Source organism: Rattus norvegicus, chromosome 5 (genome assembly GCF_021556685.1).
Source record: "Rattus norvegicus strain SHRSP/BbbUtx chromosome 5, alternate assembly SHRSP_T2T, whole genome shotgun sequence".
Taxonomy (NCBI): Eukaryota; Metazoa; Chordata; class Mammalia; order Rodentia; family Muridae; genus Rattus; species Rattus norvegicus.
The window spans coordinates 106,519,428-106,547,334 of record NC_141538.1 but is presented as its reverse complement, the minus strand read 5'-3'; the positions used below and the strand labels follow the sequence as shown (position 1 = coordinate 106,547,334).

Genomic DNA, 27,907 nt, shown 5'->3' with positions numbered 1-27,907 from the left:
GTGCATAGTCACACGATGGGTGCCCATCCTTGGTAGTCAGATTCTGTACTCTAGGGACAATCTGGTCACCCCAGGAAGTCTCCTTGAAGTTGACAGGTAAGCAGTTTACAGTCTGTGATGAGAGCGCCTAGGTGGCCTTCTGAAAGGGCTCCGCAAGAGGATAGGCTCCAAGGGAGCAGGAGGATTGAAGGTTTGGGGTACTGACCCCCAGGCTTCTAGGCAGCAGAAGCTTCATCTCTATACCACCCAGCCTGGTTTGCCCACAGAATTCTGCAGCAAGCATGCAAGCAATGCTTAGAATGTCAAATGCTGGAAACTGGGGATAGCGCCAAGAAAAGCCAAAGACCTAGACTTTCAGTCTAATGATTTCCCAGAGCTGGGGCTAGATTTTTGTCCTCAGACAATGTAGTGTTGTCCCAAAGAGACAACTTACAGCTAGGGGCCCCGAGCTTCCCAAGGAGACACCTGTGCACCTACTATTTGCCTTAATTGCTCAGGAAGAGTAGGGTTAATAGGAGGAAATCCCAACTTGGATATTGAAGCCTCGTCACCCCAGGAAAAGACAAACGGTGATTCATCTCCATGATACAAAGCCTGACTCCAGGAGAGAGGCTGCCAGTGTCTCCAGACACACCTTGAGAAAAGATTCAGGTAAGAGTCAGAAGAGCAGAGTTTCCATTGCAGCACCACTAGGGAGAGCAAGCGCATCATGATGTCTGCCCATGCCAGCTGGCCTTTGAACCCTGAGCTCAAATTTTTACATTGATCTTTTTTGTTGTTGTTGTTATTAAAAAGCCCCTGAAAAGGAGTTGAAGAAAAAAGAATCTAGTTATTTCTCTCAGAAGCATGGGGGGGAATGGGTTCTTATAAATTATTACTGAGAGTTCTTTCCTCTTGTATTGAATTACTTCCATATAATACTTAGTTGGAACATCTTCCTTCTAGTCCCCAATGGGAACAAAAGGCCGTTTCTGAGAAAGACAAGAGGAGCAAGAGGATCAGATGCCATGAGCCTTTCGCTTGATGCAGAGGGAGCGCTGCTTAGGTAAACGGAGGAGTGAGCACGCCCATGACTGCCTGGTTGGGACCTGGAACTTACGTTCCTAGAGGCCACAGTTACAGCCCTGTATGTGTATACAGACACTTCTGTGGTATGATGCCCTCAGCCAGGAGATGCAAAGGAGAGAACAGATATATGGCAGAGGGAGGAGGGAACAGGAAAAGGAAAGAAGCCAGGGGTCAGAGCGCTCACAGAGCTATTTCTTGCTTCTCCAGGAACTGATTGAAAATTTCCTGTTTCCTGTATTATTCCTTGCCTTGTGACTCATAAAGTCAGGCTTCTTCACGAGGGCAAGATTGGGTATACCCTGGAAGGGGCATTTCTCTGATGAGATCAGATTAGGCATCATGGGAGAAATGGAAATGTTCGGGATAACAATGGGAAGGGGTTTATGATACTCTTTACAGTACTGTACAATACTGTCAAGGAAAAGAGGATTATACAGAAACCCTTCCCTGGTCTGTTTAGTAGCAAATGTTCCTTTGGCTTACTCTTGAAGAGACTTGCACTGTATGCTTGACAATGGGTTATCACTGTTGCCACAGTTCAGGGATTTCTCCTTTGGGACTGTGAACCTTAGGGCAGAAAAGGACACCATAAGGATATCTGGAGTGATGACCAGCCCTTCCATGGCTGGCATCGTGAATAGAGTATGGGATGAAGAAAATGAGCAAGGTCCAGAGAGCTAGTCCCCCTTCTCTCTTAAGGGATGGATACTATGCTTTAGAGACTCTCGTTAGCCCCCTAGACGTGCCAACACATACTTGGAAAGGCACCAGACATACTAGCCTAATCCTGATGTTCAGTATACCTTGACACCCGGAGTGTAATGAGCTGTGCAAAAATAGACCTCTGACATCATTAAAAGTAACACTAAGCATTTACTATAAGCCAAACATGACAGAGATGTAAACACTTATTTTCCATAATGATCTCAACAGGCCATGTACTACTATCAACTCCATTATATAAAGGAGAAAAATGGGGCTCAGACGAAGAAATCTAGAGAGGTAGTGTACTGGCTGGTTTTGGGTGTCAACTGGACACAAGCTGGAGTTATCACAGAAAAAGGAGCCTCAGTTGTGGAAATGCCTTCATGAGATCCAGCTGTAAGGCATTTTCTCAGTTAGTGATTAAGAGGGGAGGACACAGTCCATTGTGGGTGGTGCTGTCCCTGGGATGGTGGTCTTGGGTTCTTTAAGAAAGCAAGCTGAGCAAGTCAGGGGAAGCAAGCAGGCCTTCCATGGCCTCTGCATCAGCTCCTGCGTCCTGACCTGCTTGAGTTCCAGTCCTGACTTCCTTTGGTGATGAACAGCGACATGGAAGTGTGAGCTGAATAAACCCTTTCCTCCCCAACTGCTTCTTAGTCATGATGTTTGTGCAGGGATAGAAACCCTGACTAAGACAGATAGCTCAGTGGGTAAAGAGCTTGCACAGCTTAAGAACTGGAGTTGGGATCCCTAACACTCAAATGAAGGGGGCTGGTGCCTGTGTGTAATTCCAGAGCTTGGGAAGTGGAGACCGAGAATCTTCAGAGCAGTCTAGCTAGCAGGTCTAGTCAAGTTAGTAGGTTCCAGGCTTAGGGAGAGACTCTCCCTCAATATATTATGGCAAAGGACTGATTGAGGAGTTCCCCCAGCACCAAACTCTGGCCTTCTAATACATACCCACACACATGTACATGCATACACACATAACATACTACATAAACATGCACATTCAAAAGAAGAGAAAGTGCCTCTGGTCCCTGGTCCCTGAAGCTTGTTGTTGCCAAGCCAGTCACTAACCCAGCAATCTCAGAGTGGAGATCTATATGGAGACACTTTCAATGTCAGGAACTCCTTTCTCAACAAATACACTTCGCAGCCCGTTGTCATGCTAGACTATCTCTTTAGAGGATATCTGATGCGCCTTGCTGTGATTTCTAGTTACCCTTTTTCTCCCACCAGAGCTGAGGACCAAACCTAGGTCCTTTGGTTTGCTAGGCAAGTGCTCTACCACTGAGCTAAATCCCCAACTCCTTGCTGTCATTTCTCAGCCATTAGATCTTTAAATATGATCATATCTTATCTTTTTTTGTGTGTGTGTAGCCATCACAGCACCAAAGGTGCTGCAAGGAAGGGGCCTCTAGAAGCTACAACAGCTAGCCGAGCAGCCATCTGTTGTTGGAAAGTTTTGTCATGCTTTGGAAACATTCTCCCCTTCCTCTGTGACAACATGCCAGCACACTCTACATAGTGTTGTCTGAGAAATGGCAGGAAGCACACTCTGCAGCAAAGCACAGTCTGGAACTTTACTGATGTCCACCAATCACTTGTCCAGGCCCCATGCTGAACTCCTGGGTATTATTTGTGTCTACAAAGGGGATGCAAACTAACCTGTGTCTGCTTTGTCCCCTGTGGCATTTCTTAACAGCAACACAGTGTTCTCTCTTGGAAGGACCAATAAATGGGTCTAGTCAGAATGCCTGGTAACGGGACCCGATTACAAGGATTAGTGCCTTTAATCTCCACTGAGCTGCCAGGAAGCATGATGCTATAATATCCCTTTCTTCTTTAATATCCCAGACAGGATATTCTTGCTAACTGGACCATTTGTTATCCTTGGAGGGCTGCGCGTACCATGGCAGCTTGTCAGCACCTTGAAGTGGGGTGTCTAAAGGTGTACTTTTACATGATATGTTCTTAAAGTTTCTGTGTGTGTGTGTGTGTGTGTGTGTGAGAGAGAGAGAGAGAGAGAGAGAGAGAGAGAGAGAGAGAGAGCATGTGAGCGTGTGGTAGGGGTGGTGCTTGGCTTGGTACAAGAAAAGTCAATGGACACAGTGATTCAAATATCAGCTTTGGTGACTGACTAGCCTGAGGAACCATGGTGGCCTTGACAAGAGACTTTCAGCCTCTTTTCCTATCCCTCCTCAGGAGCTGGGGCAGACACTGGTCTTCATTCCCAAAACCTTCTTAGTCTTTTCCACAAGTCTCGCTGGGGGATAGGTTCCAGTATCTCTCCTAGTTGTAAGTGGCCATGGCCTGAGGTAAGTGAGAAGCTCCTTTGTTATGGCCCTTGAGAGCTTTCCCAGTTCTCTCTCCCTTTCTGGTTCACCAGACACACACACACACACACACACACACACACACACACACACACACACACACAGAGAGAGAGAGAGAGAGAGAGAGAGAGAGAGAGAGAGAGAGAATGAGAATGATCTCCCAGGGACACCTCAGAAATTCAACAGAATGGAGGCCCCTGACCCTGAATGATTTAGTGAGGACTGCAGATGCAGTCCAGCTGAACACTGTGAATTCTTAAGAAAGCCCCAGTAATCTATTGTATCTGAAGCATTATGCACCGGGGGTAGTAGGATTTACTCTGTACTAGACTCTAACCTACACCAATAATGCATTCCTACTTGGCTCCTGAACCACTCATATCTGTGCCACCAGTACTACTGTATCATCAAAACCCTTCAGAAGCATCCCTTGCTCGTAGGATAAAACAATCTAAACTGCAGTATAATCTATGAGCACGTGTGAGATCTAGTCCCCGCTCCCTTTTTTTTTTTTTTTTTTTTTTTTTTTTTTTTTTTTTTTACTTCCAGCCTTGTTTGCCTTCTTTACCTCTGCCACTGCCAGCCACAGCTCACAGACAAGCCATCTTTCACACACCAGCCTGAGGTCACTTTGTCAGGTGCAGCCAGAGGTCATTCACACAGTTTCCTCCATCGATCCGTTGATCTTTCCCTTAGTTTTCTGAACTCTTACCACAGAGAGAATGATCGTAAGATTGAAAGAATGGGCTGGATCCTTTTTAAAGAAAAAGCCTCATCCTATTCTCTGATTAGTGCTCTCTATGCCGAAGGGTTGGGAGGAGTGTGTGGGGCTGCATTTTACAAGTGGAGAGCACATGTGTGGGAAACACTCTTTAATGAGAAACTGCTAATGGCTCAAACATGTGAGGATGTCGGGCAGTCTAGGTGAAGTATGAGATGTTCTTTAAATAGACTTTTATATATCCTTTAGAATTAGGCTCATGACAGACACATGTTAATTAGGGAGCAGAAAGGAAGGAGGGGGGCTGCAGTGATGAGGGAACTATGTTAGAATGTGCCCCGTGGGGAAGGTTGGAGAGGGGGACTGTGAGCACAGACTCATCTTATTCTGTATCTCCTGAAGTATCAAAACCACCCTGCTATTCTAGACAAGGATGCAGTAATGGCTATCCCTATAGATGGTGCTGTATTATTATGTGTTTCCGAACCTCTCTTCTTTCCAGATGGTGAGCTTCCTGATTAATCGTACCATCTATGTGTCCTTGGATTAGGAGACCTCTGATCTAACCTTGATTAGATACTCAACTGTCAATGAGTAAAGCAAGTGAACTTGACAGCCTTCCTTTAAGCAGCCTTAATGGACTCACTCCCCTGCTTTTTACAAGGCGATGCTACTAGGGCTTGGCAAATCTTACCCAACCAGGCAGAAGGCCTATAAGCTGTTGTTAGAGACAGTAGGGAGTAGGAGAGGGACAGAGGTAGCTAGAGGAAAGCAGCTCCTGAGCCATGTCCCATTAGCAATGTTGTCAGAACACTGGCTAGAGACCCAGTGGGGATCATGTCCCTACACATCCAGCTAATTACATCAAAACTGGGATTTCCCCCAACTGCTTTGGATAAATATATGATTTAACAACAGGCACAGTTTTAATTAGGATCAATACACATAGTTCTGTGGGTAGAAACAAAACTGTAACTGTAACGTTTCAGCGATGCTGACTGGCCACTGAGCTCCAGGAATCTGTAGGCAAATGCAGAGCTCAAGGTGCCTCAACAATTAAGGTGGAGGATGATAAAAAGATGTCAGCTATTGACTGGCTTCTACATATTCATGCTCTTCCCTACAACAAAACCCCAGCCCACACCCAGCTATAACCTCATAGTTAGGCAATGACCATCAAGTAAACTTCTGTATGAGGTTCAGGTGACTGGGTCTTGGTTGCCACTACAGTGGGCCAAAGCATTGCTTTTATGTCCCAGGTTCCTCATTTTCTCCCTGACTTGGCATGTGGCTTTCACAATTTCTTTTATTGGATTTAATTCAGTGTATCTCAACCTTCCTAAGGCTGTGTCCCTTTAATACAATTGTGGTGACCCCAATCGTAAAATTACTTCATTGCTACTTCATAACTGTAGCTTTGCTGTTGTCAACAGTGATGTAAAAACCATCTGATATGCAGATGGTCTTAGATGACACGGTGAAATGGTCTCTGGACCCCCAAAGGGTTGAAACCCATAGGTTGGGAACAATTGGTCTAATTCCTTGTTTTGCTGTCTATTCCTCTGCTGGCCTCTCCTCTTAGCAACCATGATTCTCAGGAGAAGCCACAGGATTGGTCTTCTCTCTGAGGCCTATGCTCACAATGACCAGATCGGGAGTCCCTGTGACACAAAGACCAGCCAGTGCCTGTGTGGAGGGAATCCCTGCCAAGGCTTCCTACCCATCTTGGGGCACAGGCATGAAAGGTCTTAGTTCTAGAAGGTTTTCCACATGCTTTCCCTACATACTGCAACCTGGGGACATGGTGTTTTCAGCGACAGGCTTTTATTAATTAGTTCCAATGGGCAGCCAGGAAAAACAGCAGCAGCCTGTCTGGTTTGGGGGCCTCTGGAGCTTCCCTGACTGACTCATAGGAGGTACCTTTAACCCTATCCTGGGATTTCTGTGAGGGTTTTATTTAGTAACTCTGGGCTTTCAGGAATAGCTCATCTAGAGATGCTCCCAGTGTAACTTTCTCCCTCTCCACATACATTTTTGAGTTGACTTATACAGTAGTGAGTTTCTGCCTTTTCAGACAATCTTAGTTTTACTCAACCCTCCTTCTTTCTTCCTTTGCCTCCCCATCCCTGCATAAGCTCTCTACCCCTGGTACTTCCCCTGCTGCCACATCATCTAGGCTGTGCTTACTCTCCCATCTTCTTTAAGACTTCCCTCAGTCTAGTGCCCCCTCCCCAGTTTCCTTACTTGTATGAGTTCTCAAGGTTAGCACGCAAATCTAAAGGTCTATGCATGAGAGACAACATATAATATTTATCTACCTGGGTCTGGGTTATCTGTCTCAATATATTTTTTCTAGCTTCATCCATTTGCCTGAAGATTTTATACTTTTATTTTTCTTCATAGCTGTGTAAAATCTAATTGTGCCTAGGCGCTGCATTTCATCATCCATCAGCTGAAGGGTGTCCAGGCTTGTTTCCTTTTCTGACTATTGTGAACAAAGTGGCAATGAAATGCTTGGGGAATTATGTCTGCAGTAAGGTAAAGGAGTTCTTGTGTACGCCCAGGAATGGTAGTGAGGTAGTAGTAGATCTAGTATTTTCTAAGGAGGCTCCGTACTGACTCCCATAGTAACTGTACGCGCTTAAGTTCCGCTAACAGTGAACAAAGGCCCTTCTTTCCTGGTACCTTCCACCTCCAGTTGCCGTCATTGACTTATGAAGATTCTCATTCTGATGCCGATGAGGCAAAATCTCCAAGTAGTTCTAATTTGATGCATGATGGTGTGGAGCACCTCAAAAACGTTTATTAGACACCTGCACTTCTTTCTTCTCTCTTTTTAGGCTTTATGAGCTCATCGTATAATCTAGTCTCAAGCTTCTAGGGGAGATAAAGCTGGCAATGATTTCCTCCCGCTCTGCATTTGCTTCTTCACTCGATGGATGGCTCACTTTGCTGCATGAGCTTTTTGGTTTCATGACATCCCATTTCTCAGTTCTTAGTCTCATTTCCGGTGTAACTGGCAAGTCCTTCTGTCTGCTGAAGTGCACTCCCCATTTCCTCCTCTGTCAGTTTCAGGGCATCAGGCCGTGTGTGTGGGGCCTTGAATTATTTGGAGTTGAGTTTTATGCAAGGTGAGAGGTTTCATTCTTCCCCATGTTGATAGCCGATTTCCCCAGCACCATTGGTTGAGGATGCTAGTCTTTCACCACTGTGTATTTTTGAGGTCTTTTTTTAGTAATCAGATGTCTGTAGGAGTGTGGGCTTATATCTGGGCCCTCAAGTCTATTCTATTGATCGCTGCTTCTCTTTTTTGTGCTGGTACCATGTTAATTTTTATTACCATGGCTCCTCAGTATAACCTGAGATCAGGCATGGTGATACTGCTAGCAAAATTCTTTTTTCTTTCTTTTTTTTGTTCAATATGTTTTTGACTACCTTTGGTCTTTATGCCTTCATATAGATTTTAAGGTTTTGCTTTTATTATTTCTGTAAAGAATGGATCTAGAATTTTGATTGGGATTTAGATTTCTTTTGGCAGATGGCTGTTTTTATAAGATTAGTTCTTCTGATATGAATGTGGGTCATCTTTCTACTTCCTAGTCTCCCCCTCAGTTCCTTCTTTCCTTTCTTCCTTTCCTCTCCTTTCCCTTCTTTTCCTTTCCCTCTCCATTTCCTTCTCTTTTGTTCTTCCTTTCTGTATTCCTTCCTTCCTTTCCCTTTCCCTCCTCTACTGTCCTTCCTTCCTTCCTTCCTTCCTTCCTTCCTTCCTTCCTTCCTTCCTTCCTTCCTTCCTTCCTTCCTGTGTATGCACATACAGGCCGGAGGTTGGCATCAGGTGTCTTCCACTGCTCTCCTCCTTATTTCTCGAGACCCTGTCTCTCACTAAGCTCGAAGCTTACCGTTCTGGGTAGGTATGAGTTGTTAAACTCTGCCTGTCTCAGTTTCTCAGTACAGGGTATGTACAGCCATGCCCGTTGTTGGAGATTCGAACTTAAGTCCTCTTGTTTGCACATCAAGCATTTTTCTTACCCACTGAGTCATCCCTGATCTAACACCATAGCAGCATGGCTTTCCTTTTTCTCTTCGTCATTCATCCAAGGTCACCCATGGTCCATCTGCCACCCACCTTGTAAAGAGTTAGGCCCTCCACATCGCACTTGGGCTCATCTTACTTCCTGGATAGTACTAGCTTTCCAGCTTTCAGGAACATTTCCACACTCCTTTCCCTTTTCTACCTTAATACACTTGCCCCAATCCTTACCTGCTCACATTCGCTTAGTATGGAAAATTAAGATGAGAACAAAGCAAAGAAGTCTGGCTTGTCACCCCGCAGCAATCCTAGCACTTAAAAGGCTGTTGTAGAAAGGCCATGGATTTGAAGCCTGAACTACGTAGTGGGTTCTGAGCCAGCCTCACTCTGTAACCCAGCTGCTTTAACAAACACACGCAAACACTACTGCAACGGGCACAAACACAAACGAATGCCAATTAGCCTGACTTAACTATTCCATGCTATATCATATTGTACCTCACAAATGTACACAGCTATCATCTGTCTAACATGAATAATTAAAAATCCTAATGGCTCTTTTAGACCCCCGGGCTTAGGCAGAATTAACCTGCGCACTCTAACTTTCCAATGCACCCCCCCCCCCACTTTATGAATGAGGTGTGTGTTTCAGTTCTGGAGTCCTTGAGAGAATTTGTGTCTAATTTACATTTGTACCCCACCCCCCAGCCAAAGCTCCATCAGTATTGGAACAGAGGAACACAAGAACGGATTTCTCACCTGCCACTTGGCAGTTGATTGTCACGTTCACTCTTTGGATGGTTCTGACGGTGCCACCGATGTCCACTGTGACTGTAGGCTTCTCTGTGTTGAGCACAGTCATTCGGGATGTTTTCACTAGTGGCTTTCCTGGAGATGAGAAAGAAAGTGAGCTCTCATCAACAGTGCTGTGGACTGAGGTGCTGAAACACCAGGAGACCAACAGTGGACACACATCTGCTCAGGCATACCCCACCATGTGTTGCCTGGAGGTGGGGGGGGAACCTGGAACCTGTTACCTGTTTACTCGAGTGCCTACCATAGACTTAATGGGAACAGAACGAAGTTGAAGAGTTTGAAGGTAAATAACATGGCACTCAATGATCTAACCATAAAATATAAAAGACAATCTTTAAGGGTTTTTACTTTGGGACAGTTCTAGATTCATGTGTAGTTGTTAGAAGTAACCCAGAGCAGTCTATCCCAGTTTTCCCATAATGCAATCGTGTTATGAAACTACAGCATAATTTCATGGTCTCAATGTGGACATTCACATGGCTAAGACGCAGACCCTCTGCCCCTACAGGCATTCCTCATGAGATCTATAACCCTGGCCCCCCTAAGTGCTTTGGCCATCATTAGCATGCTTCTCATTTTCTTGCTTTTAGCATCTGAAGTGTGTTGTGCAAACAGAATTAATCTCCCCCCTCTAACTTTCTGAAACCTTTCATATTTGGCTCCCTGCCAGCTCTCGGAAATCTCTAGAGATCCTTCCCGCTTTTATATCATAATATGGTTGCATTCTTTAATGGTGTGGTCCTTTTTATTGCAGAGTAGTATTCTAGGACATGGGAAAAAGACCACAGTTTGCTTAGCTGTTCAGCTGCTGAGGACCTGGGTTATTTCTAGGTTCTGATAAAGCTGTCATAAACACTCTGGTACAGGTAGCTGTGGGGACATCTGTCTTCCTTTCTTTGGCATAAATGTGGAGGAATGCAGTTTAACTGTCACAACTCCTCCTCCCTTCTTCCCCGATACTTTTTATTTCTTTCACTGGATGGTTGCACAATGACATCTTATTGTGGTTTAGGTTGCCTCTCCCTAATGGCTGACGCTGTCAACTCTCTCTCACCTGCACATTTACCACATGCACATTTTTTTGTTGAAATGTCTATTCACGCTATCTGAGCATTTGGAAATTATTAGCCAGAAGTTTAGTAAGTAGTATTAAAACAGAAAAAAAATTACAGCGGCAGGTTTGACTTTCTTTTCAATGCTTGAGCTAGCTGCTGTAACACCATGTGTTCACACTACTGGTAATCAGATCTAGCAAAGGAATTGTGGTCCAAGCATTGGTGTTGAAGCAGACTTGCTCTTTATATTTGGTGCCCTTTTTTTTTTTTTTTTTTTTTTTTTTTTTTACCAGAAGTGGGAGCAGAAATCCTTCGAACTAATTCCTCTTTTACAATCGAGGGCGAAGATTTCTTTATAAAGTAAGGATTACCATTACCATATTCCCGAGGGCAAATATTTGAAAGGTGACTCTGAGTAATGGCATCCTTTTCTGTTTTGTTGTGACAGTTTTGTTGTATCATAGAAAGGGGCAGAATGTGCAGATGCTATCACGTACAGCCACAGCCAGTTCCCTCTCCCTGGTTGGTATAGAAGTTCCTTTTGGATGCCTCACATCTTTCCTGGGGTTTGGGGTGTGCACTGAGGCATGACATGGGCCCACTGGTCCTCCATGGTAGCTTCCTCATCCACATGTATTTCTCTCTCATCACTACGGACAAAGGCTTTGCCTAGATTTGTTTTTCTTCTCCCATTATATGCTGTTCCCTCTTCTTGGTCCAGATTAATACATCTGTCACCTTCAAGAATCCTTGTCAATTGAAAATAAAATGACTAGTCTCTAGAGTTATTGTTTCTTCGAGGCTCATGGGTGGCATCTATTTCTACCTGTGGCCTCATTAAATGTTCAATTATACTGTCCCATAGTCATCGCCCACAGTAATATATCCCATCTCATTGGAGGCCAACTGTCTCCATATCTATTTCCCCTCTTTCTAAAGCAGCGGTTCTCAACCTTCCTAAGGCTGTGACCCTTTAATACAGTTCCTCAGGTTGTGCTTACCCCAACTATACAATTATTTTTGTGGCTACTTTATAACTGTAATTTTGCTATTATTATGAATCACAACATAAATATTTCTGGAGGCTTGCCGAAGGGATCACAACCCACGGTTGAGGACCACTGTTCTGAAGGCATGGCAGCTTTTTTGTGGTGGTCACTTTCCATAAGTTTGTTTCGCCCTGCATCTTTATGAGCAAAATTCTAAAAGCATTCATCCACACATTTACCAGATGCTCAGCACATGCTTTCCAGGTAAGTCTTGTCGATGGAAGTGGGAAAACAGAGACTTAAGAAGGCATAGTCTGGGCTCCAGGGAGCTTAGAACCAAGAAAAGAATAACCAGAACACAAGCTGACCGGGCAGGCTCCCTTCAAAGAGTTTAGATGAAGCAGGGAGAAGCTCCCAGAGCTGATTTGATGTAAACCTTGTTTACCACCAGGGAAGACTCTCAGAGGCAGCTATCTAAGGGACACTCTGGGCCCAGGCATCACTTCTCTGAGGAGGGTGTGATCCCACAGCTGAGGTGAAATGATTTTTGCTGCAGCTGGATGCACTCCCCTACAGAAGCGACAGGCACCAGCTGGGAGGGCAGGGCCAACCACCATATTCTAATTGTAACTGGATTATTTTATCATTGACTCTCTTCCTGTTTAGACATTAAAATCTTACAACGCATATCACTAAGTTATATCCCGATTCTCACAATGGGCTTAGCAGTAGGATTTCTGGCAGCAAGCACTGGCAGGCACCAGGGCCTCCTGACTTTCTGGGTTTGTAGCAAAGCTACCAACAAGGGCTGGTCATATGGGATCAGGATGACTGATCTCCTTCAATGCCTCGTCACCGTATTTCTGGTGATAGGCTACCAAGGCTTCAAATAGTCAAACAGCACAAATCTGGCTGCATGGCAGACATCTTCACATGGACCTGGATGTCCTTGCCCAGAAGCAGAGCCAACTCCAGCAACTGCAATGAGGGTGGACGGATCTTCTCCAGGGCATAATCTAGTGCTTTGGGGGGACAGTTTTCCCAGTTCCAGTGTGACGCATCTTTCATCCAAAACCTGCGGTCACTAGCTATTTTTCTATAGAAGCTTAAGAGGTCTTTAAAGTCTGGAGTCCTTTGTCAGACACATAGTCTGTAGATGCTCACCCACTCTGTAGCTTTCCTTTTAGTTTTAACAGGGCCTTTCACAGACTTAAGTGTTTAAACTTGATAACATCCAATTTGTCATTTTTATGGGTTATGCTTTTTATATCAAGTCTAGGAACTACTTACATAGCTCTATATTCTATAGATAACTTCCTATGTTTTTCTTTTCCTACATGTTTTATGGTTTAAGTTTTACATTCAGCTTAGCGATACCATGAGTTGATTTTTATACTTATGGATTATTTTATTGTCCTCAAGCTTTAATTCTTATATCAGGAAACCAACTGTTTATTGATTTTTTTTTTGAAATCTGGAGTTCATGATGGGTGATTTTAAAACAAACACCATTTTTTTTTTAAAAAATATTCAAACTATTGGCATTCCATTTAAGGTAAAAAAAAATGTACTGAGTGAAAACAGCTATTTAAAAAACTCTAGTCAGTGTCGCCCATCCACGAGTTAATTTTTGTATAAGGTATGGTACTCAGAAAAGGCCCCTTGTTCATAGATAGCCCACGGCTACTTCGTTGTTCTGACACCCCTCATCGGCAGCCTGTCTTTTCTCTCGTGGATGGCTTCCTCATCGTTGTCACCGTGAGTTGAGCATGTTTGTGAAGATCTGCTTCTGGGATTTCTGTTCTGCTTTTCAGCTTTCTCCTGCCAACAACATACAGCCTCGATTCCTGTAACTACATAGTCACAGTGTGGCAAGCAGTGCTTCCTGTCTTACTCTCCTTCGCTCCTCACTCTGCTGCATCTTTTAACAGTCATCTCAAACCCACTATGGAGTCCTGCTAAGAGTTTGATAGGAATTATATCAACCATATATATCAATTATGGAAAAACCAACCTCTGGGTTGTATTGTGCACTTTAGTCCATGGAAGACCATATGGCCAATTATCTTTACCCATGTTTTGGAGATTCTAGGATGTAAATCTTGATGTGTTCTGTTGGATTTTTTTACCTAGTTATTTCTTTTCAGGGATGGCTACTACTGTGGTTCAATTCTCATTGTTTATTTCTGGTATGAGGAAATGCAGGTACATGTTGGTCCAAGGCCTTTTTATAGTTATTTTTAGTACTTTTTATACAGACAACCAGTCCTTCTGAAGGAAAGGACAAGCTTTACCTTCTCATTGCCATTCTCTGTGGAAGCCCCAGGAGAGTAAGTAAAGGACAGATGGAGTCCTGACTGAATGTGTACTGTTTAACATGACCATGGGTAGCAAGGAGTCAATGCCTCAAACCCATGGGGAAATGGCAAAGCTTTCCCCTGGGAATTGGCTCAGAGGGATGGTGAAGCCCTCCTCTGGTCTCATTGTTAACATTGGCTCTGTATGGAAAAACTAACAACCATAGCTTCCTCCTCCTCCCAGGTGACAGCAACCTGAGACTACTCCCCTACTGAGAGACCTCCTAAGGAGATGAGCTGACCTCCCCCTGAGCTGTACACAATTATACTCAGTGGAGTTCTGCATCACTTTTCACTGCTCCACTACACTACTGAGCACAGCCACAGGCACTGGATCCTGGCTTCTCTCTCTCTCTCTCTCCCTCTCTCTCTCTCTCTCTCTCCCTCTCCCTCTCCCTCTCCCTCTCCCTCTCCCTCTCCCTCTCCCTCTCCCTCTCCCTCTCCCTCTCTGTGTGTGTGTGTGTGTGTGTGTGTGTGTGTGTGTGTGCGCATGCACATGCATGTTCTTTCTCATTCCTTCCCAGTATCAGTCGGGTCAAGTGCCAGTGTCACCTGAAGGAGCAACTCCACATGCATCTCGTTTCCTTTCTTACAATTATTACTCTGGGTAGGTCTTCCAGGACTACACTTTGTAAGGAGAGTGAAAAAGCAAGTTTTTAAAGTGATGAGTGATTTCAAAACTAGCCCTGGTATTTTGTATTCTGTTACATGGTATCCATATTGAATGTAAGTCTTCTTTCTTTTTTTAGTATTTCGGCCATTTTCTCTAGCGTCATATAGATATGGAAGTAGAGAGGGTAGAAGTCCTCTTCCTGGTTTGGTTTCTCATGTTTCCCATGTCAGGGGACTCTCTATTACTGCTGGGCAGGGTGGGTGTTTTGAATGTCCATTGGTTTTCAATGTCATCACAATGGAAATAGCCTTCCTTATAGCTGCTGGGAGGCGGTTAGGGTCTGATTCTCGAGTAGGTATGGGAATAAGAATTCTATGTGGTGAAGGTGGAGGTCTAGGCTCCCCAAATGTTCTCATTAGCTCCGAGTAGGGATAAAACACCTCATTTTTTATGACACCACCCCCAGGAGTTTGCTGAAGTAGATACCTCCTTTCATGCTGTCCATGAGAGAAGGTGAGTCTAGGCTCCTTAACCAGCCTGTGTGACTGTGTTGTATGGGTCACAGTGTTTCTGTGATGTTTGCTCAAGGTTCAGCAATAGTTTTGGAACATCTGTCTTGCTACACAGTCTCTTTCCTGTTCCTTTTGATAGAGAGAACAAGCTTTTAATATATATTTCTCACATACTCATTGGTATTCCTGGTAGCTCCCTTCTTCAGCTCCAAGTTTAGAGTTTATGAGGCAAAGAAGAAGCCCAATAAACTCACAGTTGTGCGAGCTGAACCATCCCTCGGTTTCCAAGGTCTGTAGCCAGTCAGCTTTCTTCTTTCCAGTTTCAAGCTTGTGCTCACACACGCTATGGTCAGGGTTTTTAACTGCACTGAGCGAGAGGCATAGGGAACAGTACAACCACGTCTCCTACGCTTTCTTTCCGGAAGTGGAAATTCTTTGTATGCTATGCTTTAACAGGCATTTTATCATCCAGGGGAAAAATACAGCACTGTATGCACATGACCATAAAATACAATGCAAAGATTCATTTATTAAGCACCGTGGGGAAATAAGGGTCCGCATGAGGTCATTTCATATACCTAAAGCTTAATCTTTTGTAAGTCAAGTGGATTTGATTTTGTTTTAACCATTTAAAGGCAGGACACTCCAGATTGGCAATCACTCTTCTTGTCCTTCATTAACTGAAGACAGTCTTTTGGGTCTGACACCTTCATGTCATAATTTGCATATTCTCTCTCATTTCTCATGTGCAGTCACTTAGCTTCATATTTGAAGCTGGCCTCTTTCTTGTCCTCTTCTGTTTGACTGGCCTTCTGGGCAGGAGAGAATAGGCTCATTGGAACTCTATTTAGGAGTGGAAACATGGTGTAGGTGAGTATGGGTGTAGGCTTTCCATGTTTTTTTTTTTTCTTTTACAACTACACAGGGCTGTTCCCACCTACCTTCCATTGTGATCACGTATGACCTGATAAAGAGGAGTGATGTACCATAATGATATGCTGACATGTAAATGCAGGCAAATATGGAATAACACTGATATTAATGAATGTCAACTCTAATCCATATCTAGGCCAACCCTAATACACATCTCTGTGGCTATAACTAAATGCTATCCTTATGTCAGGGCAACTGTACAGCCTCCAGGGGCAGAGTGAGCTCCTTGCTTCCACTGTGACCTCACTCACTATAATCTCTTCCTAAGACAGAGTCTTTCTCTCTGAAATGTCAACCAGATCATATAGTTTGTCACTGAACGTTTCTGACACTTTCAGTATAATCCAAACAAAATGTATAGCTTCTTTTCACAACTGTCTTCTACATGGTTATGACTCACCGTCTGCCTCTCCTGCCTCAAAATTCCCATAGGCCACTCTGTTCTAGCTTATTGGACTTTCGTTCCTCTACCAAGCAGCCCCGGTCGGTCTGGTCCCTATCCCCGATGTCTACAGACATCTACATGGATATATTCTTCTTATCAGTTAGGTCTCTTTGCATATAACATAGTTTGGAGAGGCCATTTCCAGCTACCACATCTAAACCATGAACCCCATTACCCCTTGCCAGGCATTATAAGTCTCACTTATTTTGATTTCTCTTTTTCATAAGACTATCAGAAATTCTATTCTCTATGCCTTCTCTCTCAACCATGACTCATCACATAATCTTCCTGTCATCTAGTCCTGGCACAAAGTAGGTTCTCAAAACAATATGCCTTAAATGTAAAAAACATAGCTTTGAGAGGCAGATAGATAAAACTATCCTTTGAACAGCCAGGGATATGTCCAAGACCATAGAGCTGGTATGTTATGATGCTGAACTGGACACCAGATCTTGGACGTATAGTCCAGTGTTTGTTAGGGAGGGTCCCTACATCCTGGTCTGCAGACTGGCTGCTGCAGAATCCCCAGGGCACTTGTTAAAGACATAATCTGTCCTTCGCCAATACAAGAGCTGCCTCACTGAGTTATAAAACCCACTGTGCCAATGGGGAAATGAGGCCAGGGACCAGAACAGACCCACAATTACCAAGTTATTTTTCCTACAGGAATTTTAATAATAAAGGTAGTTTTTATAGCTGCAAGTGTATAGCTATAAAATTCAAATGTCACTGAATTAAATCCAGCCCTTAATTAATTATACCGAGGTTGTGCTGAAAAGTAATGGCCTTGTCCACTATCAGTAGAGGTGCTGTTAGCAGACGGCTATGCTCCCATCACCTTCAGGAAACAGTTTTAACACAGAGTGTAAAGTCACCCAAGCACTTATAATCAATAGAAGTTTATAATGAGCAATTTTTCTTAATTAATTGGCCCTCTCAAAAGTTACAAAAATGTCTATATGTATATTTTGAAATTTCCAACACATTGAGTTTTGTTTTTTTCTTTTAAATGAGAAAGGGGTCTTGCTATGCATGTGGCCTGAAACTTGCTATGTAAACCAGGCTGGCCTCAAACTTAGTCTTACTGCTCTGCCTCCAGGAGATTACAAGCTTGCACTACTATGCCCACCTTTATATGTACTCTTAAGTCTCATTCTTTCTTTCTTTAGTCAGAACCTGACATGCTGCAGGGCAGCCCAAGCTGCTGCTAACACTGTATGCTAGCATCTGTGGATGTGATGCTTACCTCGGAATGGGTGGGGTCTTATGATGTCTTTCAGCAGAGATGTTCAGCAAACCAGGAAGCCTAACTCCTGGAGAGTGAGTCCCTCTGAGGCAGGCAGAGACAGATGAAGAACCTCAGAAGCAAAGGCTCAAAAACAAAGCCCTACTTTCTCTCCTCACACATACTCTAACTACAAATCAAAACCAACTATGGAAAAGTCAAGAGTAAACACATTCAAAAACTCCCTGGCCCAGTGTGAACATGACTGACACAGCAGCCAGAGGTGATGAGAAGGCATGGTAGTTAAAGTCTCAGTTGCTGTAGTGATAAAACACTATGATCAAAATCAACTTGGGGAGGAAAGGGTTGAATTCATCTTACAACTCTCACTGTCAAACTCCACCACTCCTCATGGCTTACTCATCCTTCCCCGCTATACACCCCAGCATTAACTGCCCTGAGTGTGGCACCATGCACCCTCCCACATTAATTATCAATCAAGAAACTACCCCACAGACTAACCCATAAGCCAGTTTGATGGGGGCATTTTCTTAATTGAGATTCCTTCTTCTCAAATGACTCTAGCTAGCATGATGTTGACAAACCAGAAAGGGTTGTTCTTTGAGTGACAGCAAGAACAGACAATACTGTCAAGTACACTCAGAGCTGTGTTGCAGCCTTGACCAGTAGACCTGTTATTAGAAGCACCATTTTATGAGTTCGGGCAGGGACTAAGTTGATGAGACCAAACCCACTTCCCCTTTATCCTGGACCCACAGTTAGGTCCCTCTCCAATCTCTCCACAGTTGAGCACAGGCATAGGATGGAGTCCTAGCAGGCGGAACAGGTAAACTATACAAACTATATAAACTCTTTGTAAGTTTTTGCTTTAGACATTTACAAAAAGAAGAAGCTATTATATCGTATATACCATATAATTTGTATGTTTATCAAAGCAAATGCTAATCAGTATTCACTAACACACTCAATGAATGAATGGATTAAGGAAAGAAGGAAGGAAGGAAGGCAGGAAGGAAGGAAAGAAGGAAGGAAGGAGGGGAGGAAGAAAGGAATGGAGTCTGATTTCCATTCTTCAGCATGATTCATAGATTTTGGTGGAAAGTGATTTCCCCCATCCTTAGCAATCAAAAATGAGTTAGAAAACTGAAAGAGTTTAGGTTCTCAATGTTCAGCTCCAGATAATCTATGCCAGGGAGTAAGGACATGCACTTGCCAGTAGAAACCCGTCATTGATGACTGAGGCCACGGAGCAATGACGGAAACTAGAATTCCAGGAAGCAGGCTTGGGAATCACCCAAGGTCTAGAAAAGACACACCAAGGATAAAGTTGCTTAGAAATTTTAGCCCCAAATTTGGTGGTTGGCAGAATTTTACAAGGATACTGGTCAGATTAGGATTTTGGGGTCATACTAATAAGGGCCGAAGGGTAAAAATGAGTGATGATCAGTGGTACCCACAGTGGCATGGGCCTGAGGAAAGACAGGTCATCAGCTGAGTGACCATCTGAACTCTGTCATCACATAGTCACACAACCTTTGTTCAGTTCTACAAATGCCTCTATGGAGGTGGTTGCCAAAAGTGTTAGGTGAGAATCAGACCTTAGAACAAGAATGTCTTTGTACCTTGTGAGGTTTCTGTAAGGGCTAAAGTCAACCTATAAGCACCCATACCCACGGACGGATAGGCTCAGGAGTGCCCAGGACTGTTGTTCATAGAAGATAAGAAGTCACTTGTTCTCACTTCAGTAAACAAGGTTGGTTGTTCCAACTGCACAGGTTGTGCTTGACCACACATAGGCAGAAGGTACATAGGCAGGATGTATGCTTGCCCCTGAAAGGCAGGAAGTACTATAGACTTTATCCTTTATGAGTACCTGATTACCCTAATTCAGTGCCATTCTCCAGGAATTCTGGGTATGGACTTGACCAGGGTCCACCTTCCTGTCCAGTACTTAACGAAGCTTGCTTTGATCATCTTTCTTTTCACCACTTTGAGGTTTAACAGTTTCAGCCTTGGTAACCATCAGTGGGATCTCTGCCATAACACAGTGAGGATGCTGTGAGGAGTGGAGCTGGGAACTTTTGGTATAATACATGCAGAGGCAAAAAGCTTAACAGGATCAGGAATAAAAAGGAGATGAAGGCAAAAGAGGTAAAGGAGGAGGGGAATGAGGAGGAGGAAGGAGCCACAACAGTAGTAGTAGTAGTATAAGAGAAACTGCTTTTATTTTGAAGAATTATGAGTTTTAATATATTAGAAAAACAAATAATTTAAATATGATGGATTGTCCCTAAACTTTAGCCAGTTCTGAGGAGATCCAAAAAGCTTAGAAGTCATCTGCAGAGGTCTTGTTGGAGACACCTCCAAAATCTCCATCTCCAGAGAAGATTTGAAACCGCCTAGGCTGGGCAGACCCTCGTCTCTCTGAGACTGTCCAAGAAGACACGGTGAGGCCCATGGCAGATCTAAACACAAGTTCAAGAGAAGGGGAAGGTGCTGATGCCTACTAACTGAAACATGAGTCTACTACAAAATTAAAGTCGAAAGCAGTGAAATACTGTGAATCTCATACAGTTTGGTATCTGAAATTAAGCAAATTACATTCACTCCAAACATAACTAATAAATGCCTCCTAGTGAGTATATCAAAGCATTTGTCTCAAGAAACATGACTCCACCTCCCCTGCAATTGTCACACATCTCTTACAAGTGTCAGTGGAGTTATGACCAAACAAACAAAAAAACAAAACAAAAAACCAACCAAAAAAATCCCCAAAACCTTGAAAGGGGAATTTTTAGTTAAAGTAATTAAGGCTCCTAGCTTAGGTTTAAAGGACCAAGATCAGCTGGAAACTGTGAAAACCTTTATGAATATCAATAAGATCCTACATCGGTATTTGTTGTCATGGGCACGGTCTATCAATGTCTATTTTTGTTTCTTGCTGGTCAGAAATATTCCAGGATATTATATATGTGATATATATTTTATTCTTGGGTATTCTGTTCAGAATTATTACCTTGACTCCTTCCCTGTCTTCAAAGACAACAGTGATGTCTTTGGCCCTTCACATGTGTCACCTATACATTCTTTTGTCCCTTCTCTGAGTGTTCATGGGATTAAATTGGACCCACCCAGATAATTCCACAAGTATTATTATGTAATTTTTTAAATAGTAACTGTATTGTATTCAGTTATTGTATAATATTATATTAGTATATATATGTATGTATATATTCTTAACTCTGTCATGGATAATATGCATAATCTTTTTTTTTCTCAGTCTGATTCTCCTTCCAAAAACCTTCCACGTTTTGTGATGCTGTCCTGCTGTCTGTGAAGGTCTCTTTTAACTTGTCCTTTCTTCCCTTGTCCTTGAGGTCCAGTTGAGATGACATTTAACATGTTCTAGGGACAGTTTCATTTTATTTGCTATTTTTAAGACTTTACTGTAAAAGCTGCATACTGCTTCCTTCTGCTCCACAAAGGGAAAACGGAGTCAATCTTCCTTGTTAGATTTGAAGGTAAGGGGACCGCAGAGCTGGCAACAGTTAGTGGGCATTGTTGTCCTTTTCTTCACACATAAGAGAGCTACAGAACTCTCAGGTCTAAAGGAGCCAAGAGAACATCTATTTAAAGATCTTCTGTTTACAATTAAGCAACAGGTTTATAGTTCTGAATCTGCTTCTAAATTTGGTAATGAGGCAAACGCATTCCCTAATGTCTTCTGTTATTACAGCAACCTCCTGTCTTTAGCAAGATTAAAAAGCAAATCTTTCTGTTATATCCAAACCACCGAATGACTTCCATTGCTGTTATTTGCTAAATAAACGGAGATTCAATGTACAAACATTGTCCTCAGGAAGTAAGGTATGCATATGAACAGAAATATAGAAAATAGACAACTGAACTAAGGGCTATATCAGAACACAAACTTGGTTAGTCTAGGAAGAATTTCTAAAATTTGGAATTGCTTTAACTGAAAATGTGATGTTTTAAAGTAGTTTGGATCTGGTGTTTTCAGAAAAATCAGGTCTAGCAACACTGACTTGCACTTTCCTCTTTGGCAGCAACCAATGGAAATGAACTGTGTCCTCAGACACTGTAAGCAGGCAAAATAACGACCTTGCAAAGATACCTTAATCCCTGGGACCCATGATGTGGCAGAAGGAAATTAAGGTTGCTAACTTGCTGGACTTAAAACAGAGAGATGATCCTCGGTCATCTGGGTGGGTCCAGTTTAATCCCATGAACACTTAGAAAGAGAAGAAGGGACAGAGGAACGTGTAGGCGACACATGCGAAGGGTCAAAGACATCACTGTTGGCTTTGAAGACAGGGAAGAAATCAAGAGATGAAGACTTCAGTGGCTTCTAGTACATAGAATAGTGTTTAGTTTATAGTCAGCAAGAAATTCGGGTCTACAGTCCTACACCATGTGGAACAAAATTCTTCCATCAATTTGAATGAGAAAGAAATGATGCTCCCAAGAGTCTAGGGAAGAAGAGAGTCCATCACCATCTTGATTTTAGCAACCTTCAGATTTTCTACTGACATGACTATATGAACTATGAGAATATCTGATTTGGTTCAGGTTCTGAAATACATGTTAACTTGCAACAGTAGCAGTAGGAATGAATACTATGCATACTATATACTGAGCCCAGATTCCACTTGCAACAAACTATACATACTATATACTGAGCCCAGATTCCACTTGCAACAAACTATACATACTATATACTGAGCCCAGATTACACTTGCAACAAACTATACATACTATATACTGAGCCCAGATTATACTTGCAACAAAGAAAACACAGAGATAAACAATGAGGGCCAACATGATGACTGGCTGGGTGAAGAAGAGAAGGTGGGAAGATGTGGGAAGTTGTTATCAGTGTCCTTTACACTAAGTAAAACAATAAAAGATACTTAACATCACCAGTCTTGAGGACTATTGTAATAAAAGTGACAGACAACAACAAGCAGACGGGGTGTGGAGAAACTAGGGTTCTTTACACTGTTAACAGAGACATAAGACTATTCTGCTGTTTGGAACAAAATTGGCAGATTCATTTAAAAGTAAATGTGAATGCTCTACATAAGGGAGCATTTACATGTTTAGAAATGAGTCAACCACGAGATGAAACTTATAGCTGCCACATGTGAAACTGCACAGGAATCTTTATAGCATCATCATTCATTATAGCTCAAAAGGGAAATGACACACATGTCTACTCTACCACCTGAAGAAGTGATGAATGAAAGGTGGTTGGTTCATATACTGGACTATTACCCTGCCCTGAGGAATAAGTCCTTAAAGAGGAATCATTTAGTCATGAAGGAAATGTGGTATATGTCATAGGGGTGGTGGTGGTGGTGGTGGTGGTGGTGGTGGTGGTGGTGGTGGTGTGGTGGTATAAAGGCACCATTATTATTATACCCAATGACAGAGACTAGTAGCAAAGGACAAAGTACTGCATGATTCCATTTATGTAACCGTACATGAACCTGCTCATGATAAATAGCTTTGTAGAGGTGAACTGCTTTGGAGTTTGCCTGGGAGATTAGGGAGTGATGGCTAAGGGGTGTGAAGCTGATTTCGGGAGGAATGAGAGGTGCCCTAAAGCTAAATGTGATGACAGATGCAGAACTCTGAATATACCACATGCCATTGACTTCTGTGAGGCCGTCTGCTATATATGGACAATACCTTAATGAAACTTTTAAAAATGAAAGAAACCATCATCTTTGGGAATAGTTACAAAAAGACCCAGACTTGTTGAATAAATATCTCAACTGTGCACCCATAGTGGAAAGATTCTGCAATACATAAATCATATTTCAAGATCTGGGAAAAAAAAACCCTTTGTAGTCATTTGGAGTCACATTGTGGCTACTAGTTAACCTGAGCAGTTATGAGAAAGAATGGGGATTTCTTTACCCTTGAAATTCTGTTACTCAGTGTGTTTTGGTACAAATCCTGCAGGGGCCTGAGCATCGGAAGACATGAGTGTGGCCCACAGTCCTTTCCTGAACATGTCCTAGCTGCCTTGGTTCTATTACTAATCTCCTTAGGTATTTCTTTTTGCCCATGCCAGGCTGTCATGGTGCTTGAGTTCCTGCCACCACCTCTTTTAATTAATCAACTGAACCTGACACTTCAGGAGAACAGACAGCAGAGAGTTCTGCTACTTCCTTTGCCTGTTGCGTGCAGAGTTCTAGACAAGGAAGCATCATGGGCATGGATCTAGGCAGTTGCATGCTAAAAACCATGGCAAAGACATGCTATGTCCCTCATCTGCCCAACTACCCATCCTTCTGTACCCTGCTGGACAGATGAGGAATGAGGAAGTTTTTCTTTGTCGTTAGGGTTGCGATAAGCCTGCCTACAATACTCTCTGGTGCCTTATTTGTTTCCATGGGTCTTTTTGGGAGCCAACTCAAGTGGCTGTACTCTTATCTTTTGTTTTAAGTTTGATAGATGTGCAGATCTTTGGTGGACTTTTTATGTTTCTGTACTTAAGAAACTAAGGTGTTGGTCATTTATCATTGTAGCCAGTAAGGAATAAGGTCCTTTTGATGGCAGGTTGACTCAATGGCTAGCGCCATATGACTCAGGCTACCCCTGGGACACAGTCAAACTTGTCTAGCTTTCTTTTTTGATTCGAGCACTGGAGAAAAGTTTCTTTTGTCAGACTTTGCTACTGGTGACAAGGCCCTCTTTGAGTCTAACTTGATGAAGAAAACACTCTGGTTAACAGTTGCTGGCTTCAAAATTTGAGGATCACCGATTTGAAACGACTTAACACTATGAAGAGCTTACACAAATTCCTTTCTTTTTATTGCAGCTACCAAATTGTGATGAGAAGGGGTAGAGAAAGAATTTCAAAACAACTACCTTTTAGTTTCATTTTCTTAGCAGGGTCTCTCTGATCTCTTTCTTAGACACAAAACGTGTCAGCGACTCAACTCACAAAAAGACAGGAAAACTTGCCAGGAAAGGAGAATTTTCTAGCTCCCTGTGCAAACGTGAGATGATCTCATCTGAGCTCTCTCCTTTCCATGACAGATACACCCACCCTTAGCTCTCATCTTCTTCTCATTTTCCATTGATGATGCCAAGCTGGCCTTATAGTATCTTTTTTTGTGATCTTATAAAATCAATGACAACCAGAAACACTTCCGTTTTAGGTATGACTTCAGCAGCGGTCTACACCTGGAGAGGCTCTCGTCCGTGTTGGTAAGTGGAGCTAACGGATCCAGACGGAAGCAATTTACCAGGAAACTACTGCTTTGCTTCAAAACACTGCCAGTGCTCTTCTGGTTGGGAAGGCTTCCTAGCAATGTGACTCAATGCAGAATCCGACTGGCCAAGATGGTGTTCCAATCTCTTGCTGCTATCTGAACACATCAAAAACTTCTCTTTACTGAGCACGGTTATACCTGCACATTAAGTGAGTGGTATTTGAAATGAGACTTGGGACTCTCCCCATGTTTTCATCACAAGCTACCTCACTTGCTAGAAACAGTTCTATCAGAATTCACCTCAGTCTAGATGCCTAAGCAGCTTACAGTTGGCTAATTCAGCTTCTTTAGTTGCCTGAGAGACACTGAGAACAATGGCCTTCACAAGGCAAGCATTGTGTCCCTGAAAGAGGGTTTCTTTATGCTCTAAAGATTGGTTGATTCTGGTTTGACATTACAAATAGTAATTCTGTCTAACAAGCAGTGAGCACTTAAGATGTGCTGGGTATGATTGTTCCAAGCATTTTACATGAATGAGTTAATGTAATTGTCACAGACTATTTCTAGGAGGTACTGGTGATACCCATGGTTGGACTGATGAAGAAATGAAGTTAGCAAGTTAAGAAACAGCATAGGTCCTTAGGAAGTGACCAAGTGTGATGCAAACCTGTGCTCTGAGGCTCCCTGGAGCTACACGAGGGGGCACCCACAGGACTAAAGCCTGTACTATTCTTATGAAAGTATTAGGGCAATTATCTATCTTGAGCCTCAGTTTTCTTTCTACTTGACCTATATTTAAACTGAAGTCCAGAAAAACAAACAAACAAACCAAGAATACTGCAATTTCTCCAAGTGTACAGCAGCAGCAGGATTTACAAGAACCTGACCACAGTGAACTAAGTTGGTGTTGAACTAAGGCTAAAAGCTGTGTGGACACAAAGCTGGGCTGGTGTTTTCCAGTCTTGGAGCTGCTTTCAGGGGCCTTCACTTTAGAAGAGCCAGAGAAAGAAAGCTAACATTTACTGAGTGTGAATGATGTTACCAGCACTGCTCTAAGAGCTTTATTTGCACACACACACACACACAGAGAGAGAGAGAGAGAGAGAGAGAGAGAGACAGAGACAGAGAGACAGAGAGACAGAGAGACAGAGACAGAGAGACAAAGAGACAGAGAGCAGAGACAGAGAGATATTATAATCACATATCTCCCTTCTCTTTCCTTCTTCCAAACCCTCCCATATATTCCTCTCCTTCAAATTCATGACTTGTTATTGTTATTTCATACGTATATGTACATGTATACTCACATACATTCTTAAATATAACTTCCTTGGTAATTTAATGTTACTTGTATGCATGTTTCACGGCTGAGTATTTGGCTCTGGATAACCAATTGGCGTACTCTTTTCTAGGGAAGACCACCTCTCCTGTTCCCAGCGTTTGTCAGTTATACACCTACGGCCTTACTTAACCCCATACTACCCTGTGGATAATATCAATTTCTCTGATACCCAAGACCCTGAGGTTGTACACTTTCTCCCCCAAGATCATGTAGTTAATAACAAGTAACTGGTAACCGAATGTAGAAGTGTTCAATATCCATTCCCGCCTCTAATCTCAGGTTATGTTTAGCTCATATAACACACAGCGTGAAGCAGCAATATATGGGGGTTTTGAGATGGGGTTTCACTAGGGAACGTCTACTGGATTGTAGTTTGCTAAGTGTTTCAGGCTAGCCCAGAACTCATATCTTCCCGTCTCAGCTTCTCTAGTAGTGTGATTAAAGGTGTGAGCTACTGTGCTCGACTTGAGCAGGATCCTAGCTATTTCTCTATTTTAGGTAGGCAATTCTACTGCATTCCCTAATCTGGAAGTACCTAGAAACCCCAGCCTTGAGTTTTATAACTGAATGTCTCCCAACACTGGCTGAGCTGCAGACGGCAAACACGATCTTTAGGCAACCAACATTTTCCACCTCGTTTTTAGAGGAGTCACTCAGAAGGTTTGTCAGAAGACTTGAACAAACTCAGCAGCTGAAGATGGGCACATTGTTCTTAAATCCTGGACATGGTCCTATAGTCATACTTCATCACTCAGCCCCTGTCTTGGTGCCTCTTTAGATCCTATGTTTCTCTTCTCTGGTGTTGAAGCTTTTGGCAGCTTCTAACAGCTTGCCTTCAAAGAGTTGAAGATGAGCCTGGTGTTACAATAGCTGTGCTTAAACTCCAGGTTTCTATTCGCTGTATTAAATTCCAGCAAATGAGGGTATTTAGTCCATGGCAGAGCTGAACTGTATCTAGCTCAATATAAACAAGAGAGTTAAGCCCCCATTGACTAGCAATTGGAAGTATGTCAACAGTACAGTGCCCATGTAGGTATAAGTTGGAGAGTAGATAGTAGAAGAGATTTTAGAAGATTGTTGGTGAACATCTGGATTCTATAGAGAGAAGAATGAAGATTGGAACTGGAATGCAATTAGGGTAAAGCAAATGATTTTACACCCACCCCCCAAATGCAAACTCGCCTGAGCAGGATCTTTAGTCCACCTCAGGGCACCTTAGCCTGCCTTCTTTATTATCAACTCTCATCTTCCCTGCAAAGCTACTACAGGTCCCTTTCCAGATGAGCCTTATGTCATAGGGGCAGAAACACTGTTGCAAAAACAGATATGAAAAGGAGTAGCACGTGTGACTGGAGTACAGTGTGACAACATAATCCTCGCATGGACGGATGAGGTCAGTGTGGGTGAAGCTGGCTTTCCTAGCATCTACTGAATCATCTGATGGGAGTAGCAATTGAAAAGAATAAATACAAACACATGCAACACACCACTACAA

At 43.0% G+C, this 27,907-nt stretch overlaps 1 protein-coding gene and 1 long non-coding RNA gene across 6 annotated transcripts in view; one reads left to right on the top strand and one right to left on the bottom strand.

The window, feature by feature from the left end:
* Adamtsl1 (ADAMTS-like 1) overlaps positions 1–27,907 on the bottom strand; it is a 398,736-nt gene that overhangs the window by 46,082 nt on the left and 324,747 nt on the right. For 4 of the 5 annotated variants that reach the window (XM_087549776.1, XM_087549775.1, NM_001431177.1 and 1 more), the window contains 1 exon segment: positions 9,617–9,745. In XM_087549776.1, the coding sequence (XP_087405902.1) occupies positions 9,617–9,745 (129 nt within the window). 5 annotated transcript variants of the gene reach the window in all.
* LOC148005888 (uncharacterized) lies at positions 370–26,422 on the top strand. The gene is made up of 3 exons (XR_015620955.1): positions 370–651; positions 946–1,045; positions 25,017–26,422. It is a non-coding gene; the product is annotated as an uncharacterized LOC148005888 (long non-coding RNA).